This window comes from Theropithecus gelada, chromosome 7b, assembly GCF_003255815.1.
Source record: "Theropithecus gelada isolate Dixy chromosome 7b, Tgel_1.0, whole genome shotgun sequence".
Lineage (NCBI taxonomy): Eukaryota > Metazoa > Chordata > Mammalia > Primates > Cercopithecidae > Theropithecus > Theropithecus gelada.
Window position 1 is genome coordinate 26333130 of NC_037675.1, and position 14603 is coordinate 26347732.

General features: G+C 38.0%; 1 protein-coding gene across 5 annotated transcripts in view; it reads right to left on the bottom strand.

Annotated features, from left to right (window-relative positions):
• Window positions 1–14603, bottom strand: part of STXBP6 (syntaxin binding protein 6) — a 253094-nt gene that overhangs the window by 168949 nt on the left and 69542 nt on the right. For 4 of the 5 annotated variants that reach the window (XM_025391915.1, XM_025391916.1, XM_025391917.1 and 1 more), the window contains exon 3: window positions 7577–7762. In XM_025391915.1, coding sequence (XP_025247700.1) covers window positions 7577–7762 — 186 coding nt within the window. Of the gene's footprint in view, window positions 1–7576; window positions 8207–14603 lie in introns of those variants that run through there. The other variant, XM_025391914.1, reaches the window with a different exon arrangement.

The following is a 14603-nucleotide window of genomic DNA, read 5'->3' on the forward strand; positions in this document are numbered from 1 at the left end:
AAAACACAGTCCTCTCCACCACACCCCTCCCAAGTGAATCAGAAGAAATGAGGTGCTGTGGCAGTTGCACATGGCCATAGGTCAGGGATCAGGTAGATGTCTGACTCTGCCACTTCCAAAATGGTGACCCCAGGAGATCATGACCTCTGATGAACACTGGTTCCTTGATCTGTGAAATGAGGAACATACCACCCAATAAACAGGGATGCCGCAGGGATTAACTGGAATTAAATAATATGATATGCATAAGATGAATACTTTTTACTTTTATATAATTTTTAAAAAACTTCTTAATTTCAGTAATATTCACTATTTATATTTTATATATATAAAATTATTGTAGTTGATTTGCATTTCCTCTTTCACTGCTAATACCCTGGTGTGCCTCTGACTTCAGTGTGAATTTCTTCATTTGTCCTGAGTAAAAACTCTTGAAAAGTCAACTTACCACTGTTGAATAAACCATTTCTACCAAGGTCAAATTTCATCTGCCTTGTCTCTTCTCTCTCTTCTAATATTTATAGACTTTGAGATGAGAACCGGTCTGAATTAGAAAGTAAATAAAAAGAGTTTCTCTCCTTTGCCAGATCACTGACAATTAAATTTGGTTACCCTAATTCCAGTAACAACCCGTAAAGAATTTTCTCAAATGCTCATAAATGTTTAAGTGTTGATATTAACTACCTGGATTCTTCTCTACATGACATGCATGAAATAAGAATGAAATTTGGTATAAAACTTCCATGAGGGTTCAGATCCCTAGAATCTCAGAACCCACAATAAACCTGAATCTAACTACTCTGAATTTTTCAACTGAATAAACTAAGCCCAGAAAAATCAGATGTTTGACCATGGCCAGACAAGAAGAAAGAAATTAAAGAAGTTTTTAATAAAATTGAATACCAAAAATAGATCATTATGTCAGATATCCCAATAAGACAACCCAGAGTATACCTTCCCAAAACAGTAAAACTTCTCTACCTTAGCTTCAGAAGTTCTTGTATAACACTTTCAAAATACAGATTAGCTTCCCCACCAGCCCCCCGTGCTGCATTAGAACCAGGCCATCTGTCCTTTGAGAAATTCTAGAGGGTATTATAAGGAACACCTAGGGCTGCCAATCACTGAGATAAAGGGCAGTATTGGCAGGTTCCATGCTCCTAATACATGTCATTACCTGCCATGGGTATCTATTTACATAAATTATTTCATTAAAAAGCATTCAGAACTTTTTCCTGAAGAAAATTTTGCTCTCCCTACAAATCTAAAACCATTTTGAAAAGATTAAGATTTTCTGTTTCAACAAAACATGTAGAAGAATGTACTAATCACAAAAATTAAAGCTCCCACATGCTCCCTCTCTGGGGATGAGTAGCAGCCAAGGGAAGATTTTTACCCATTTATGGATATAAAGGGTAGCATCATATATTACACACACATAATTAAAACAGGATCCAGAAAATAGATTTTAAACCTGAAATTACAGAATGTTTGGTAGGTAACTGATGTCTAATAACAAACTGCTTTTAACTTAGCATATTTCTAGTTTAGCTTTATAGACCCATATTATCATGGACAACTGACTATAGAAATTGTGGGTAGGGCTTACTTTACACTTTGAATGTGTTAACAGTTCTAAGTTACAAATAAAGTCTACACTATAATCAGGTACGTAGTAAACAAAAAACTCAAATAGCATCTTCCATTAAGCATCTATTGTGTCTCTATCAAGCAATATGCCAGGTGCTATAAGGAATTTATCATTAACAAAATTTACCATTGACCAGTCTTTGAGCAACCTAATCCACATGAGTAAGCAAGAATGAAAAGACAGCACAAAATAAAGATTTTGTATATAGACAGACCATACAGATGCAAGCATAGGTTTAGATGATACACAGCTGCTTCTATCAGAACGTTCAAAAAGGCCACTGGAATAACCTCCTATGCCTATAAAGTAAAGGGTTAGTTTCCACCCACCTGAGGAGGTGCACGGAGATAAGGAGGTTAATATTTCCCACTAGTGACTCTGTAAAAGTGTTTTTAAAGTAATCAACTTTGGCTGGACGTGGTGGCTCACACCTGTAATCCCAGAACTTTGGGAGGCTAGGGTGGGTGGATGGCCTGAGGTCAGGAGTTAGAGACCAGCCTGGTCAACATGGTGAAAGGCCATCTCTACTAAAAATACAAAATTAGTCGGGTGCAGTGGCGTGAGCCTGTAATCCCAGCTACTCAGGAGGCTGAGGCAGGAGAATTGCTTGAACCCAGGAGATGGAGGTTGCAGTGAGCTGAGATCGCACCACTGCACTCCAGCCTGGGCAACAGAGCGAGATTCCGTCTCAAAAAAAAAAAAAAAAAATCAATTTCATTGAAATATATTTACATATAATAAAATACACCCATTTTAAGTGTGCAGCCTGATGAGCTGTCAAAAATGTATACACCTATGTAATCAACATTGCAATCAACCAACAGAACACCTAACATCACTGCGAAAAATCGCCTCAGGCCCCTTCTCAGTCAATCCTGCCACTGCATCTTACTCTTGTCTGTTCTAGAATGTCATATAAATGGAATCACATAGTATATTGATGCTTCTGTCTGTTTTTTTTTTTCCCCACAACATAATGCTTTTGAGATTCATCCATGTTGCTACATATATTGGTAGTTCATTTCTTTTTACTGCAAGGTAGTATTCCACTGCAAAAATGTAAAATAATTTATTTATGCGTTTAAATATGTAGATGGATATTTGAGTTATTTCTGGGTTTTGGTTATTATGAATGAGACTGTTATGAATATTTGTGTACAAGTCTTTAGGTGGATGTATGTTTTTATTTTTTCTCTTGAGTATATGCCTAGTAATGGGGTGCATGTTTGACTTTACAAAAAACTGCCAAGTTGTTTGCTAAAGCAGTCATATCATTTTTACATTCTCATCAGCAAAGTATGAGAGCTCAAATTGCTTCACATGTTTGTTAACACTTGGTATTGTCAGTATTTTTAATTTTAGTCATTGCTGAAAAGAAAAAGTAGAAACCAATGCTTTAAGAATGTTAATCACAGAGGCATCTCAGTACATACGCATTTGTACATATAATTCGAGAAGTCAATCAATCCGTGATTCCAGTGAGAAACACTCAAATCCTATCCCAAGACGCCATAAAGAACTGGAGAGATTCTTTTTCTCCTTCTATAATTAAACCTAAATAAACTAAGAAAGATCATCTTATTTATCCCACTCCAGTACCTTTTTTGGATACCTCCAAAGGATATTTAAACCACTCTGAAAACAGTTAAGTCTTATGATTACAGACCTCTAACTCTGATCATAAACTGTATTAGATATTGGGAAAAAATTCACACAAAGAAAAGTTAGTAAAAGACATTGGATATATATGAAACACCCATGTCTAGATACATATTTTGGCAAGCTTTTAAAGCAGTGATACTTCTCCCTTTTTTAAAATTTAATGCTTCATGCTGTTTGAAGAATGTTTAAAAATTATTTGCAGACATTGTCCTAATTTGGACAAAGTTTGCCAGTTCAAAATGGATCGCTGGATTTCATCAACCAAACCACAATAGTTGAAGGGCCTGGCCTCCCAGAAGGCGTAGGCAGTTCACACTAATAGCAGGAAGAAGACTGTCATTCCAGGGCTCGGCTTTCACTTCACAGACTCCTATGAGAGCTGAGCTACAAAGAGGTCATCCCTACCTCGACTGAATAGAATAGGAGAAATTCAAAATCCTGCTTAGTCTTTTAATGAACCTGCCATTTCCTCTGCCTGGAATGCCCTCTCACCCACACAATCCTCTTTTCAAAACCAGTGAAGCCCTGCTTTTCTCGAAATTCTTGGTTCTCCCAACCAGGACAAATTCTCTGCATACATGCGTTCGCATCATTGTATTTTTTTAAATCTTTCACAGTTTATAACTATGTTTATTTTAGTGACAGATTAATGTCTATTGCTGCTTGCCCACCAAATGAGGTAAGCTGCACAAATTCCTTTCATAGCGGTACCCACAGAAGCTAGAATGCTTGGCACAGAAAAGTTCTTAATAAATATTTGACTAATTGCTAATTAAAACATTACCTTATCAGGGATGTAACTGATATGCTTCTAAGCTTCGCACAAGTTAAAAAATAAAGGTGGCTGCTTCTTTGTCACTTACAAGAAGAATCAAATTGCAAAAATCTTGGGTGTCAAAGTTGCCTGCCCTTCTCCTGCCCCAGTTTCCACTATACTATCTGCTTCAATGTCAGATCTACTGTATCAATCTGTCCTCTCAAGATTCAAAACCATGAAAAGACTGAAGAACAAAAGATTTTCCTCCATTAGAATGCAACAAAAAAGCAATTCTCACAGTTTCGGACTTTAAACCTGAAGGTCTTGGTAATTTGTAAAGGAAATACGGTTATTCCTTAAGTCCCAGGTCATTATCTTCTATGGCAGGGGAAATGAAATGGTTATGCTATTTCACTGAGATGAGGTTGTTAGAGTCCCTATATCACTCTTGGAGGCTTCATGATCAGAATTAGGCAGACAACAGCATATGCCTAAAATGCAAACAACTATTCGTCAATTATACATATGTACTGGGCAAAATTCAAGTGGCTTCTAGACCATCTACCTTTCTTTCAACTACTCATCTACAAGAAATCTCAATGAAATATTGAGAAAATGAGCTTAACAAAATTAGAATCACTAGGTGTCTATACTAGGCCAATGTTCAGCCCAGCCCAAATGCAAATCAATATTTATTTAAGTGTATTCTATTCATTGTTTGTGTAAGCAGAACTCTGGAATCTAAATTTAAGAATATGAAAATAATTAAGACCTGGGCTGGGCATGGTGGCTCACGCATAATCCCAGCACTTTCAGAGGCCAAGGGGAAATGACTGTTTGGAGCTGGGAGTTTGAGACCAGCCTGGGCAATATGACAAGACCCCATTGCCACAAAAACGACAAAAATGGTGGTTCATCCCTGCAATCCCAGTACTTTGGGAGGGCTAAGTAGGAGGATTGCTTGAGCCCAGGAGTTCGAGACCAGCCTAGGCAACAGAGTGAGAACTCATCTTCACAAAAAATACAAAAATCAGCTGGGCACAGTGTTGTGTGCCTGCAGTCCCAGCTCTCAGGAGGCTGAGGCAGGAGGATCGATTGAACCCAAGGAGGTCAAGGCTGCAGTGGGCCATGGCTGTGCTACTGCACTCCAGCCTGGGCAACAGAGTGAGACCCTGTCTCAAAACAAAACAAAACAAAACAAAACAAAACACACTTGAATTTCATTAATAAAACTCTAGGAAGGTATTAGGTGAGGCTACTTCTTTCTTCCACTTAGTCATTAGATATTAATTGAGGTCCTAGAATATGCCAGGCACTGCTTAGCACACTGAAGAAATACAAATATCTTCTAACAATAACCACGTTTTTTAAATTAACCTAATCCTTATTTTTAATAAACAGAAACCAATGTTTCAAGGTCAATTCTCTCACATTCATTTAAATAAAAGCTTTCTTCCCTTTTTTTTTTTTTTTTTGAAAGAAGAGTCTCACTCTATCACCCAGGCTGGAGTGCAGTGGTGTGATCTTGGCTCATTGCAACCTCTGCCTCCTGGGTTCAAGTGATTCTCCCGTCTCAGCCGTCTGAGTAGTTGGGATTATAGGCGGACATCACCATGCCTGGCTAATTTTTGTGTTTTTAATAGAGACAGGGTTTTACTATGTTGGCCAGGCTGGTCTCGAACTCCTGGCCTCAGATGATCCTCCTGCCTTGGCCTCCCAAAGTGCTGGGCATTTATAGGTGTGAGCTACCACGCCTGGCCCATTGAAAAATAATTCTTACCAAAGTGTTATGCTCTTACTTCATTTTTTGTTTGTTTGTTTGATTACACTTTATGTTCTAGGGTACATGTGCAAAATGTGCAGGTGTGTTACATATGTATACATGTGCCATGTTGGTGTGCTGCACCCATTAACTCATCATTTACATTAGGTATGTCTCCTAATGCTATCCCTCCCCCCTCCCCCCACCCCACAACAAGCCCTGGTGTGTGATGTTCCCCTTCCTGTGTCCAAGTGTTCTCATTGTTCAATTCCCACCTATGAGTGAGAACATGCGGCGTTTGGTTTTCTGTTCTTGCGATAGTTTGCTGAGAATGATGGTTTCCGGCTGTATCCATGTCCCTACAAAGGACATTAACTCATCCTTTTTTATGGCTGCATAGTATTCCATGGTGTATATGTGCCACAGTTTCTTAATCCAATCTGTCATTGACGGACATTTAGGTTGGTTCTAGGTCTTTGCTATTGTGAACAGTGCCGCAATAAACATATGTGTGCTTACTTCGTCTTAATCTAAGACACGATCTTAGAAATTTACATGTTCTTTCTGGTAAAAAGTTACTTTTCACTTTGGGAGGCCGAGACGGGCGGATCACGAGGTCAGGAGATCGAGACCATCCTGGCTCACACGGTGAAACCCCGTCTCTACTAAAAAATACAAAAAACTAGCCAGGCGAGGTGGCGGGCACCTGTAGTCCCAGCTACTCGGGAGGCTAAGGCAGGAGAATGGCGTAAACCTGGGAGGCAGAGCTTGCAGTGAGCTGAGATCCGGCCACTGCACTCCAGCCTGGGCGACAGAGCGAGACTCTGTCTCAGAAAAAAAAAAAGAAAAGTTACTTTTACCCTAAAATAAATTCTGATAAATGATCAAAGGTTTAATTTTTTAGAAAGCTAGAAAGGGGTCCAAAAAAGTAAAGTTTGATTCCCAAAACTACAATTGAAGGAAATTTTTTACAAAGATAAACTAAAGTAAGCTTAAATCTCCCATCACTCCATACAAGAAATATTATCAGAAATATCATAAATGCCCCAGGTGTTTAGATTAGCATCACCCATAACTCCATGAAAAATTTATCCAAATTTTATCTCAACAATCTTAATATGAATCCATCGTAAATTCCACAGATGTCCTATAATCACAAACAGAAAGAGAAAAAAAAAAAACCCAACAAGAGTCTAAGCTTAATAAAACAGATGCCTCTTCCCGACAAGGCAATGGCTGTCAGGCAAAGCAATGACTTGTGAACTGAATCGACCTTATCACATTCCACAAAGTGCCAATATTTATCTTAAGACAAGTGATTACTGATTATTGGCAACTGTCTAGAAAAACAAAGCTAATGAAAGTCAAGCTGTGAGTAATGACAATTATCCAGATACCAGGAACTGTTCTAAAAAGAGAATTCCAGAGGATAGCCCATTCTCTGTCAGTGTCTCAGTGAAGGCAAGTATGGACAAACAAGTCTGTGAAACATTTTACAAAAGCTCTTAATGAACTGGAAAATACATCCAAATTCAACTTCACTACCTTTCCAATACATGGCAACCTCAGAAACAGAGGTGTCACCAGTAAACAGGAAGACCAGAGAAACAGGGAAAAGCAGCAAGAGAGTGCAGATACCTACAAAACCTTTTACAGACCTGAATGTAAACCTCCTGGATACCTCAGAATTAACTGTTTTAAAATAGAAGTTATTTTAATAATATTAATATCTGGTTCTCATTACCTGACAGGCAGATATAAGTTAAATATTCGCCTTGACCTCCAGTTGCCAAGAAAGGAATCTTTTTCTTTGTCCTCCTCTTGACTTGGACAGCTCCCAGCATCCTTTCATCAAGAGGTGCAAAAATTTCCTTGCTGATAGCAGATTTGGCACTCATTGTAGAACAAGCGAGTACAGCACGCAGCGAATCTTCTAAAGAAGCAAAAGAAAGGAAAGTTGGAATTGACAACATTGTAAGGGCTCATACAAGAATCAGCAGCCAGTGAATTTGCAGGTGAAGTAATTTTCAATTTGCAGTTTAATCTCATACTTGCTTGAAATGTATTATAGAAACATTAATAAGCAAGGTCTTCATACTTGCAATAACTATGAAAAAATACAAACAAAAATGGGGTACTTATTCTCCAAAAATGTCAAACACAATATGAGATGAGTAGTACAAACTGGGATCTGGAAAGTTTGTTAATTACTACCCCACTGCACCTCCCTCTAACTGGCAAGGAGCACCCACTCTATTCCTATTCTGTAAGGAACATGATTTCACAATTCCAGATGACAAGTCTTTCCACTATCCAACAGTCCTTAGCGTCAAGAAATTCTTTATGCCCCTTCAAAACCTCCTTTAATGTAAATCCATTTCCCTAATTCCATTCATAATGGAAATAATTATATCATCTTCTACACAATAACTATACATGCAACAGAAGACCATTAAATTAATACCCTTCTTCTGCCTTTGATCACGCTAAGTAATGAATTCTTATTTATTAGCTTCTTCCAATGGGTCCTACTTTGCAGTGCTCCTCTGCATCTAGTTACCATGCTCTGTACCCCTGACAAACACTCCACATTTTCCTTCAGCCAAAATGGATACAAAATTCTAAAAACATATCTGACTAATGCCAAGTATTTTGGAAATGTTACCCTGCAGCTCCCACATGTTATGCTCCTCTGGTTAACTGGCAGTGTATGCCCAATAATTAAGAAAATAAAGCAGTATGATGCTGACTCACAGTGAGTTCCCCCCCAAAACATACAAATGCATAGCCTCCATGTTATATTTAGTTTTCTAAAAGTTGTACTTCACCAATGGTCTTAACTCTGCTTATTAATATCTATTATGTTCAAGGTCAATCTGAAATATTAAACCTGTCATCCAAAAAGATTCAACAGCAACTTGAGTAAACTTTCTCTATTCTATCATCCTAGTCATAAATAGTCTGTGCCTTAACCATGAATAGGTATTTGTTCAGGCAATTCAACAAATCAAAATTAAAGGCACAGAGAGGGCCCATGGGTTGGATATGCAGAGTATCAGAGATCCTGCATATCGATCAACAGCATAGCTATCTACAGTAACAGAAGCTCAAAGAGTTGATCAGACTGCCGTAAAATCGAGCCAGCTGGTTACAAAAATGCCTGCTATGTGCCACTTCTATGATTAGTATTAGAGATACAAGAAATAATTAAGATATGGTCCCATTTCTCCAGGAATTGACTGCTAACTACATCAGAGGTTTCACTTAAATCCAGATAATTTATGGTAAAAGATCATGCGACCATCCTTCCCAATGCAAGATTCATAAATGTTACCCACACAGCTGTTTACCTGTAACCTGTTCACATCTATAACCTCCTGGTAGGAAAGAGATACATTAAAAAAGAACATCTTTCTAGTCAAAGGAATTCTCCTAGTTTTTATTCTGTAATAGAGTAGGTTTTCTTAGCGACACAGAATACCTATCTATACATACACAAAGAATATGTATCTAGATATCCTAGAAATTATAGATCTAATACTCACATCTACTTGTGCTCTAATCCCAACATTTTATCATCACCACCAGGTTCTTCATGCTGGCCAAGAACAAAATGACAACAGTGAAGGAGGACCTGTTTTTCAATATGCTGATCACTAGCTGATATGCTATGATTTCCAACAAGTTGGTAACAGAATTTCCTAATTTACCCCATGACTTTCCTAGGCAAGGTGTTATAATTTATCAGTGACTATTTATTTTTTTTAAGAAAGAAACACATACTGGTGATCTTCCAGCTCCAAGGCCACTTGCCTCTTACTATTTGGGTACAGGTGAAAAAGAAAGCCAGCAGTAGCACAGTGGCTTCAAACCATTTGATAAGCAATGTAGAAAGCAAGCAAAGTCCTGAGCTGACTGGGCACTCTTTTTTTTTTTTCTTTTTTTGAGGCAGAGTCTTGCGCTGTCACCCAGGCTGGAGTGCAGTGGTGCAATCTCGACTCACTGTAACCTCCACTTCCCAGGTTCAATCGATTTTACTGCCTCAGCCTCCCCAGTAGCTGTGATTACAGACGCCTACCACCACGCCCAGTTTTTTTTGTTTGTTTGGGTTTTTTTTTGTATTTTTAGTAGAGACAGGGTTTCACCATGTTGGCCAGGCTGGTTTCGAACACCTGATCTCAAGTGATCCACCCGCTTTGGCCTCCCAAAGTGCTAGGATTACAGGCGTGAGCCACCGCGCCCGGTCTCATCAGGTATTCTCGGACCAGCGTCTTCCCAGTTGTCATAGCTTTTGCTTTTTCATCTCAGGCTCACAGTTTTCTAAAACTGCAGTTAAAAGAAAAAGAAAGCTATCATTTTATCATATAAAATCTGTCAGAAAAAGGAAAGAAAGAGATATGTGGTTTTACCAAGCTTAGGAAACCCTGTTCTTTTTAAAAACTGGTGAGAAATAGAAATGACCTTCTATTGTTTTTTATACTGATATTCAGTGACCAAGAACAAAAAAGAAAGAGAGAATAGATAAAGCCAGTAACTTCTTCACAGAGCACAAGTTTTAGAATCAAACTAATTCAGGTTCAAATTTGAGCTCTAACACCTAAGACTTACGTGATTTCTGGATAAACCTCTTAAAATTATAGACCCTTAGTTTGTTAACTACAACCTAGAGATGTCTTCACCTACCTTCTGGAACTAAAGAATTAAATGAAACAATACATGCAGACACTTATTCTGTTGCCTGAATAATTAAAAAATGCTTAAAAATGAAATATTTTTATTAATTCTTCTACTATATGAAAAGATAAAATCCCTCTGAACTTGTAGCCATCTATACCAAAAGTATTTGTAAAAGTGAAACCCAACTTTATTTACAAATCCTCACCTTTCTCACCCATCAGTATGAGACCCTCCACATATGGATAAACAGTCTCTTATAGGGATGATTTTGCACTAAGTATCACAAGGATGAGGAATTTATAGGCGTCACTCTTTAGGACACTTGCTAGGAGATTATCAGACTCATTCTATGTGAAATTATCAAAAGTTTTTATTCGGGGCAATGACACTAACAGGCCACTGTGGAGCACACATGTATACATGTTTTTAATTTCACCCTGGGAATGGCAATGTGCAGCAGATTAGATGGAAAAGAATCAGAAAGTAAAAGGGGTACCGTTATAGCTTCATAGCAATAACTTCTGAGTATCCCAAATCTGATTGTACATCTGAATTCAGCATGGAGAGCTTTTCAAAAATGCAGACTCCTGGGTCCTTCCTTTATACCCACCAAATTAGAATCGTGAGATCTGTATTTTAAACAACTCTAACTGGTTCTCATGCAGCCATGCATGCATGAGATCTAATTTAAATGCTGTGAGCCTAGAGAGGAGCTAAAACTTAGACCAGAAAGGTAGTGATGGGAATGGAAAGGATGAATCATTTCAGGAGAGAATATAGGAAGACAATGCACAGGATTTTTTTTTTTCTCCATCTGAGCAGCTTTATCAGGCCTTACGTCTTAGTGTTGGTAAATCAATGTCCAACCCAAGGCTGAGAACCCATTGTAAGAAAGTAACATGAATATAACAGCAATGGTACATCAATGACCACTAGTTACTCCAACCTATATCACCCCATGGAAGCCTTTTCTTTTCCTGCTTCTACAGGGTATAATTACAAAATTTTCCATCCAAGAAACCAACCTACAATATGATTTGCAAGTCAAAGCAGCTGGTTCCCATAAGTGTTAGCTGCAAAAACTAATCACAGTTAGTTCTGATCTTCTCACTTTGTGCCATCTCATCCATACATACCACTCTTGTTAATGCATGGCTACTGTAGTGTGATGCCTTTCCACTGCCCAAGTAACTAGGAAATAAGACCATCCTTTAGGTTAGGAGTTGTGAACTCAAATGACCTCAGAGATCAGGTAGATGAAGCACATAAGTAAAGGGGAATAGGCATAAGATGCTTTTGTATTCCAATATCAACATTTTTGGTTTCCAGTGGAACTGGTATTTGTCTTCTGTGATCAGGAGACCAAGAGGAGTAGTAGGAACTGCAGCAAATTAAAAACCTCCATTGTTAAGGCATTCATTATCATGCAGGTGGTTCTAGGGCAGTATAGTCTACAGCCCTTACATATTTTTCATGTGAGAAGAAAGAACCTCTTCTGGTAAGGCAACAGTGCCATCTATTTAGCTTAATACTGTTAGATAGTTGATCTAACCTCATTAACTTCTCTGTTCTGATTCCATGTTTAACATGCAATCCTCTGACCATGTTTTGGCTTTGTGGCTGTGCCACACAAGTATTCTAGACTATGTGACCATTATACTTCCAATTGTAAATGAGTAACCGAGAATTTTAGACATCAGTCTCATAAGCTAGCTAATGTGTCTCAGCACTAAGGCAGATGAAGTCAGCATGCTGATTACAAGTTTCAGAGTCTCTGAAATTAAGAACCAAGATAATGTCACCCTGGAAGACTTTTGGGGGAAAATCAGCTAGTCTGTCCTACTTCAAGGGAACTTCAGTTTGGTGAACCCAAATAAGTTAGAAATAAGATTCTCTAAAACTAGACTTCTTTGCATTACCACTTTGTTTTTGAAATTCTACAAATTCAATTTTAACTCCCACCTATAATGTGATGACACGAATCATGCATCCAACTCAGAGTGCCTTTCTGGCTTTAAACCCATATACCTAGCTGTAGACTGATCATTTCCACTGAGAGCTAACCTAGACCCTTCCTTCTCCCTTAATCCTTTCAAATCCTGATAACGAACAAATCACCAAATCCTGTGGATTTGATTTAATATTTCTAGACTAGCTTTTCTTCATTCTCGCTTCCTCTACCTTAGTTTGGGTCTTCACCATCCCAGGCCTGAATAATTTTGATGCTTCCTCTAAAGGACTCCAGTACTGCTCTTACTTTACCACAATCAGCCCTCTGCACTGTCCAATGTCATATTCCAAAGGATGAATATGATTCAAGCTTAACTGTACTTAACCATTTCTTCTCCATGCCTCAGCTATTGACAAAGAAACACAATAACCTCAACAAGGAAAAAGCCAATGTTGTAAATGTTAAAACCTAAATAGAGAAATGTTAAATTATTTCCCTTAAAAACCACAATATATACATACTAAATGCTACAAGACACATGTTATTATATATCACTAAACCTAGAAATCTAAAAATGGTAATTTTGCTCCAAAGTTCAAAAACTTCAACAGGTAGTCAGAAAATATACAAGCTCTTATGCGAAGAAAATCAATTTTATTTTTTCTGATGTCATATATTAAGATCAAGGAGATAATTTGAGGCCAATTTAGCCCCTTTAAAAGTGTTTAATTAAGGAGTTACCGATTTTTAACAAAATGTTTACCTAGATAATGTTTCTCTTTGATAAGACAGTTCTCAAGTTGAAAGCTTTAGTCTCTTCATGGTGTGTAAACATGTGAATAAACAATAAATTAGACAAAAATTTTAGTTTACCAACCAGTTTTCCCATGTAATTCAACTACTACTCTTAACTAATAGTTCTTATAAGTAGATTCTAAAAAGGAAGTCAGACATGCTACTAGAATAGACAGGCAACTTTAATCTGGTGATAACATCTGAAATCTTAGAAGTGCAATCACTTCAAGTTCAATCACCCTTTATTGTTACAAACAACAAGGGCTATTGGATGGGCTTGCCATGGTGAGAAACCAGATGGGAACAGCAGACCAAGAACCCATATTTAAGGCTTCACAAGTTTTACAAAATTAGGGTAAAATCAATAGACATTCAGCAAATCCTCTAACAACATACTTAAAGGAGCCAGAAATTTCTAAACATGAAAAATCATGGGAATATGAATAAAAGCTAAAAACATTATCTGTTCTGCTATAAAAATAATTGAAGATAGGAAAATAAAATGTTAAAGTAGAAACTCCAAACAAAGACTGCACATCAACATCACCTGGGTGCCCAGCTCCTGCTCACAGAGATTCAGGGGGTCTGGGGCCAGGGCCTGCAACTTGTTTTCTGAATGACTTCTTCAGTTTATTCTGCTATACAACCAGGTCCAGAGCCACTGTCTTTGGGTTTTCCCCCTGTATGTAATGAATTATTTATAAAATAAATAAAAAGACCCCAGGAACAAGTATACATGGCAAATATTTTGTAAAGTCCTAGTAATGAATCATTGAAGTTTACATAGCACTTCATGATTTACGAAGTATTTCTACATCTAATCCCAAATGTGTAATCAAGAGAGCCACTAAATATATCTTCCAAAGTTTGCTTCAAAACTGTAAATTAGATTCTTCAGATATGTATGTGAGTTTTTTTTGTTTGTTTGTTTTTTGAGGCAGAGTCTCACTCTATTGCCCAGGCTGGGGTGCAGTGGCACCATCTTGGCTCACCGCAACCTCTGTCTGCCGGGTTCAAGCAATTCTCCTGCCTCAGCCTCCTGAGTAGCTGAAATTAAAGGTGTATGTCACCACGCCTGGCTAATTTTTGTATTTTAGTAGAGATGGGGTTTCACCATGTTGGCCAGGCTGGTTTCCAACTCCTGACCTCAAGTGATCCACCGCCTCAGCCTCCCAAAGTGCTGGGATTACAGGTGCGCGCCCAGCCCAGATACATGTTTTTATGAAGGGTAAACCATGTCATTTTTAACCCACCCAATTGGTTTAAGGATTATGAGGAAGTGTTATAATTCCTCTGCAACAGAGATTAATATGAGTTGAAACCTTTTGAGCCAGCAATTCTACCATTA